The sequence below is a fragment of the Odontomachus brunneus genome, unplaced genomic scaffold (assembly GCF_010583005.1).
Source record: "Odontomachus brunneus isolate Ranch 3 - 2012 unplaced genomic scaffold, Obru_v1 Obru_scaffold_021, whole genome shotgun sequence".
In the NCBI taxonomy this organism is placed as follows: Eukaryota; Metazoa; Arthropoda; class Insecta; order Hymenoptera; family Formicidae; genus Odontomachus; species Odontomachus brunneus.
The window spans coordinates 1,929,865-1,936,933 of NW_022639471.1; the positions used below are offsets into that span (position 1 = coordinate 1,929,865).

Genomic DNA, 7,069 nt, shown 5'->3' on the forward strand with positions numbered 1-7,069 from the left:
GGCGGAGAGGGGGGGGGGGGAGAGGGGGCGACGGCGTTGTACGAGCGAATGGAATCGCCGGAACTCAATTCCGCCGGAATACGGCGGCATTTATCGATCTAATTCGATAACTAATTAACGCTCGGCGGACTCGCGTCTTGGTTGCTCGTTTCCTAGTTTAACGACGTCTTCAACGAGAAATTGCCGTTCCGATGCCGCCACCGCTGAAATCCGCGGACGCGCGTCTGTGCGTGATTACTCTTACGGACGTAACGCCGACGACGACGACCACAACGACGACGACGAGTACGACAGACTGGGATAGGTAGTGTGGAAGTTTCCGCATTTTCACAGGCGAGTTCCCGGAGCGTTTTACCGAGCGCTCAACGACCTACAGCCATTCCGGGACTTTACGTAAACCAGTCAAGACTTATGGCTCTTGTAACTTCGCAGGAGCGCCGCAATCCTCATCCTCGTCGTCGTCGTCGTCCTTGTCGTCATCCGCCCCGCCCGGCTCCCGCAACACAGTTCCTGATTTCCCCGTAATTTCCCAGCGTGCTCGTAACGATCTGATTCGACATCGGCGATCCGCCGATTTACCTCTCAATACCCGGGAGATTGTTATTGATTTGCTGCGGATTTGCCACCGTGCTGCGAATGTGCGTCTCCTGCGATGCGCGCATCCGCGGTAAATTTGCCGCGCAAATATATACAATAGAACCGGCGTGCGAGGAAATGCCGCTTCTTACGTCGGCCACGGCAGGGATTCTCTTGTCTTCGGCTTCCGTAGCTCGGAAACGTTCTCGCGAATCGCGCGAGCAAGTCGATTCACACGCAGTGAGAAACAAGAGGCACGTCCGCTCGAATCGAGATTTTGATTCTGCTTTCGACCTCAATATTTCATTTTTAACATCCGCTTTGATATTCTCAAGTTTTGTATCAACCTCTTTTGATCTTATTGAACCTACTAGCTTTTCCTCTTTAGGACCCACACGGAAAGAAACAGCATACTTAGTCCATGCATAAATCTGATTGTACCAACTAGATTCAATAATAAAATATAAAACAACTGATTGTGTGGTTGATCACAGAGTAATTTTTAAGTTATTGACGTTGTAGTATCGATATCGACCAGATATCGTATATAACAATATTTGGTCACTCCAACTAATCTTTTATTAATAATAGAAGGAGGAGGGCGTACTAGGTGGCGGCGGAACGCCGTGCGTTCGAGATCTGCGTATCTTTTTCGTTCCAGCGAGAGGAGAATATCGAGAGCGCGGTTTTGCTAGACCGAGATTCGAGAACCCGGGTCTTTCGCTTGCCGGGCGACTGCTCTAAATCACTTTGAGCTACCTGACGCTCACGACACTCTCCTCTCCCTAGATAACGCTCAGAGATGCCATTTGAAAGCGACATCTCTGGCGCGATCCCGAGCACACGGCGACTACAGAGAGAAACAATGACTAAGTTTACACCGCAGCTTAAAACTGGTTTAGTAACAACCGTATTTAGTAAACTCTCGCATCCGACTGTATTCTTTTGGATTTAGAAATATACTCCAATCAGATTCAAGAGTTTACTAACTACGGTAGTTACTAAACCGGTTTTAAGTTGCCGTGTAAACTTAGTCAATATTACTATTAATATATCAAGTGGTACAGTTGTCAGCCTTTCAAAGTCAAAGGTTGCTATCCTTTAAGACCTGCTGTCCATGTATGCCCGTCTCCGTTGCCCCTCCTCATCCGGTGCAAATAATACAAATAAGCCCCGGGGTTGACACCAATTTTTTGGCAGTCCCCGAGTGCTTGGACGCAATGCGCCATGGGGAATCCACCATAGAAGGAGGAGGGCATACTAGGTGGCGGCGGGACGCCGTGCGTTCGAGATCTGCGTATCTTTTTCGTTCCAGAAAGAGAAAAATATCGAGAGTACGGTTTTGCTAGACTGGGACTCGAACTCGGGTCTTTCGCTTGCCGGGCGACTGTTCTAAACCTCCAATTAATTTGTTAATAAAATAGTAGTAACATGCATATAAGATTATTATTATTAACATTACAATGGAATTTAATAAAACATCATTTTCCCGATCATTATTTGCAGTCATTATTTCTCTATGTAATTATGCTTACAAATACCAGATCATTTTTTCTCGATGTACAGATGTTGGAAAGTCGAAGTCGAAAGTAAGGTTAAGATTTCGACTCGGGCGTGATCAGAGTCGGAAATACGGGACGTTTCGCGGACTGACGCGACTTCCGTAGCCGCTGCGTTTACTTTTCGCGTCCGTGGGAGAGTCGCAGGGTCGTCGAATATTCATCCGAAACGCGTAATCCATAATACTCGACGCACGGCTGACAAGCGTCCCCAGGTGAGTGCCGTGGGAATAGACCGGTTGGTGGCTGAAACCGACGTAAGACCAATGACGGACAGATCGCATATATTTCGGCGGCGCGTTCAGCCGCCGGTTAAGCGATATCCCTTTATGCACTCTCTGTGTCACAGGCTCATTTATATTAATTCTGCAAACAGCCAAAGCGGGGATAACTGCGAGCGATGCGAAAGTAACGGTAAATCAATCGCGCCTATTCCAAATCGCACTCGATTAATCGGCGCTTGCAATCGCATTCAAATTATAATTTGGGCATTGATTGGTATCGGTATCATTTCGGCGTCGCGTTTGTGCGCGCGTTGGAATTTCAGTCCGACAATCGTTATCCTTTTCGCGTGTCTCTCGCTGAGTATCTCGCTCGTCCGCCCCGGTTTACTTAGTAATCTACTCGGCGCACTGATTAAGCGATTATATTCGAGCTCAGCGCGACGATTAGGACACCGAACTATTCTCCGGCGAATTCCCGGCGGTGCTGATGCGTCGGGCTTTCACGATGGGGTCGTCGAGTCGATGATAGACGGCTGCCATCTGTTTCAGGGGAGTATTCGGTATCCTGATACGAGTCGCCCGCTGAATGTCTCGATGACGCGACGCCTCTCAGTTTCTCCATTTCCCCAGCAGCTATTCTCTCAGACGGTCTTTTTAACGTCTCACGCGCATTTCACGGGCAGACAAATAGATATAAGTAAATAGATATAAGATAGATAGACAGATTTGTTATATTGGGAGTACAAATTAGTTCGGTCCGTTTTCAAAAGATAGCTCTGGCTGTTATGAATGTTTCATAGTGACAGCTGATTTCGGTGGTTTCAGAGAGGTTAGACATCTGTCAATAATATTCAGTTTATATCGCTTTGAGTTTCATACAAAACCCCTGTTTTTTACTGTGTTGAATATGTCAAATTTTGTGTTAACTAAGCAGCATTTGCGGGAGGTTTTAGTTTTCTGCTTTAATTGGAAGAAAAGTGCAGCTGAAGCGCATCGAATGCTTGTAGAAGTTTATGGTGACAATGCTCCAACTGATAAATCATGTAGGGAATGGTTTCGACGTTTCAAGAATGGTGATTTCAGCGTTGAAAACAAGCCTCGCTCTGGACAGCCAAAAAAATTCGAAGACAAAGAATTGGAAGCATTACTCGATGAAGATCCGAGTCAAACGCAAGAGGAGCAGAATCATTGGGAGTTACGCAACAATTGATTCGTTTGAGCCGTGCATTACGAGAAAAACGGCCGGAATATGAGCAAAGACATGACAAAGTTATTCTTCTGCATAATAACGCTCGGTCTCATGTCGCAAAAGTCGTAAAAAATGATTTGGAAACGCTCAAGTGGGATATTTTACCGCACCCGCCGTATTCGCCGGACATTGCTCCTTCTGATTACTGGTTGTTCCGACGGATGCAACACGATTTGGCAAGTCACCGGTTTACTTCTTTCGCAGAAATCGAAAATTGGCTTCTAACTTGAATCGCCTCAAAAGACGAGACATTTTTTCGAGATGGAATTCGAAAATTGCCTGAGAGGTGGGAAAAAGTAGTAGCCAGCGATGGACAATACTTTGATTAATCTGTTCATTCATTTTGTTCTGAAATAAATGCATTTTTGACCACAAAAAAACGGACCGAATTAATTTTTACTCCCAATAGATTATTATGTATTACAGATAATTTATGGTAAATTTATTATGTAGGTTTTTAGAGAGAGAGAGACAGAGAGAGAGAGAGAGAGAGAGAGAGAGAGAGAGAGAGGGGAGAAATTCTCTATAAATTTCTTGGAGTATAATTTTACTCAGAAAATAGAGTGACCACAAAGCCACTCAAATTCAAACAATTTCTTACTCATATAAACTGGATTCTCCACTCTAAATTATCTGACTATTTTCACTCGAAATTGAAGGATGAATCTGGTGTACTTCATCGTCATAGGAGTATATCTCTAATCGATCAAAATATTCACTTAAGTGGAATCAGAATCCACTCTGAGCTTGAGTGGAACATTCACTCTTGCGATTTCGTTTTGACTACCGTTTCGTGAAAATACTGCCATTTTTCACTCATTCTGAACGAGTTCCGTTCCAAGAAACTTTGAGAGTATATCGATGCGTTAGTTGACGAATGTGTAGAGTAATCTTTTTTAGAAAAACAGACAAAACGTAGTCTACAGTATCGGTCAAAAGTTTGGGGATTCAATTATTCTTGATAAACATTTTCATCAGTGATCTCAAACTTCTTACCAGTATTATATGCCTAGAGAAGTCTACGTTTCTTATCACAAAGTTACAAACATCCAAATACTTCTCCTGAAAAGTTCTGTTATTGACACTTGGCACATCTGTGACCCGACGCATCGATAACTCTGTAAAAAGAAACGTAGATGACGTTTTGTCTGTTCTTCAAGAAGTCACTCAACACATCCGTAGACTGATGCATCGACATCTATCTCCATCGCGACTCACTTAATCCGCTTTTAACCCGATCGAACGACAACAAGCATGCCGATGATTACGTGACACAAGCCACGATTAGTAGGTCGTCCGTACACGCTATCTCCCGCAGAAATTCCCTCGGGATTGTGACCCGACTAGGATTCACAAGGGGATAAGGAGAGGAGTGTCAAGTTGAATCGAGTCGAATCGAGTCGATGACAGACGGATGCCATTTGTTTCAGGAAAGTGCTCGGTGTCCTGGTCGACTCATTTGCTGGTCGGTTCGGTGGCGTTGCTGATGCTGTGCTTCGGCCTGAGCTTCTGCGCGGCCCGACACAAGCCCTCGAATTCGCACACGGACCCCCTGCGCATTTGACAATCGAGATACTCCCAGTCGATTCACGCCTACGCCTCGCCGAAGACGACCACGCTCTCCATCGTCACGGTCTGTTGATCGTGCCTGGCGCTGTTGCTGCGCCCCCATGTGCGTGCGTGAGTATGCGAGAGCGCGGCTGTCGTCGCCGTCCATCTACGTCGCCCGCCGTCGCCGTCGCGCCGCGAAACCAGATACACTACACGTGTCATCGCGCATATGAACGGCCCTTGGCGTGTGATGCACGTGGCTGGCCAGTGGTGGTGTGAATGATAGTGTGCGCGTGAAACGCTGTCGCGCCTACTGCGCTATATTTACCGACCCGCGAATTTTTTCGCGCGATTTTACGCGCCGGTTTGGCGCATGGTCTAGCGCGAACGCGCTTCGCACGTGGCCGACGACGCGAGCGTGCACGCGAGCGTGCTGACGTTGATGGGTCTCGTGATTATAGCGCGAGCTGGACGTGTTTCGCGAGGAAAAAACAGAACGTTGCGGCAACCGTGTCGGCGAGGCGCTGATCGACAGACGGAACGAGGATTCGAGGCTGTAAAGTTGACGGGGGATAGGTACCAGTTGAATATTCGCGGAGAAGTTCACCTTCCCGTCTCTCTCTTCCGCGTAGAGAAAATCGCGCCGTGTTCTCGGACGAATGCTCAAAAGCGTACGACCCCGGACAGTTGCGCGGATCCTCGCGGGTAACTCTGTCGCACGCGTTTGGGAGACTGCGAGACCCAGCTCGGGGTGCTCTTTAGATCTCTTGGCGTGAAATCTCACTCTAAACGAAAGTGGGCAGTGCTTTCGCTGAAAGCGGTAATGAAGGTACTGCCACTCGAGAGAGTGAATATTTTCACTCAAACGAAGTAGACTCTAACTCTATACGAGCGAATGTTTCAATCGATTACAGCGAATAGGTTCCCGCGACGGTGTAGCACGTCAGGTTTACTTCGATTTCGAGTGAAAATGGTCACTCGACGATTCAGAGCGGAGGATTCACTATGTATGAGTGAAAAATCATTCAAATTCGAGTGGCTCGATGGTCACTCGACTTTTCCAGTGACATTTCACTCCGAGAAAGGGGGAGAGTGTGACTCTTTCGATCGATGTACCCAGATAGACTTTCATGAATGTCACGACGATAAGACAGTCTCGATGGTGGAAACTTTACAAATTTTTTAATTACGTTTCTGAAACAAATGTACCGTATTAAGCATTGAATTAACATGATGTGCAGTGATGTAATTTTCTTGTTGCATTGATAAACAAATGTACTGAAAGTTATATTCAAGTTCTCATATTATATTTTATGTGACATTATTTTCATCATTTTATTTCTGTGTCGACACTCCGGACAGAGAAAATATTGTAGCGAAAATTACATTAAAGTTACTTTTTATTACGGTAAAGTATTTTTTTATACTGCTTTTTATAAAAAAAACTATACTATATTAATATTGCAACATAAATTATTGTAGAAATAATAAATTTAACAACCCATCTACGACATACGATACAAAAGAAACACCTAAGTGGTTACAATAATTCTGTAATCGAACATGTCAATAATATTTTTAAACAGACATGTAGTAATTTTTCGGTCACAATCTTGTATGGTTCAAGATTACGAAAATTTTGTTGTAATTTTTGCTACAATATTTTCTTCACGTATTTGATAAATACGAGCGACATATGAACCATTCGCATGCGACCCTTCCAGATCGACTAGTATAAGATTGCTGCTAAATTTACGTACACCTGTCTATCTGGCGTAAGTAACCGGGAATATCTGTTCGCGCGAATGAGCAAACTCGTGAGAGACCAAAGTGGACCGAGGGAATTGGTCTCTCAGCGCGATCAATCTCGATCCGGAACCCACGAGTAGTACCTCGAGCAGATTAATGAA

General features: G+C 45.3%; 1 protein-coding gene across 4 annotated transcripts in view; it reads left to right on the top strand.

The window, feature by feature from the left end:
- Window positions 1-6,484, top strand: part of LOC116842056 (LHFPL tetraspan subfamily member 6 protein-like) — a 38,894-nt gene extending 32,410 nt beyond the window's left edge. For 3 of the 4 annotated variants that reach the window (XM_032810711.1, XM_032810709.1, XM_032810710.1), the window contains exon 5: window positions 5,039-6,484. In XM_032810711.1, the coding sequence (XP_032666602.1) occupies window positions 5,039-5,438 (400 nt within the window). In that variant the 3' untranslated portion in view covers window positions 5,439-6,484. The remainder of the gene's footprint in view (window positions 1-5,038) is intronic. The other variant, XM_032810712.1, reaches the window with a different exon arrangement.
- The last annotated feature ends 585 nt before the right edge of the window (window positions 6,485-7,069 follow it).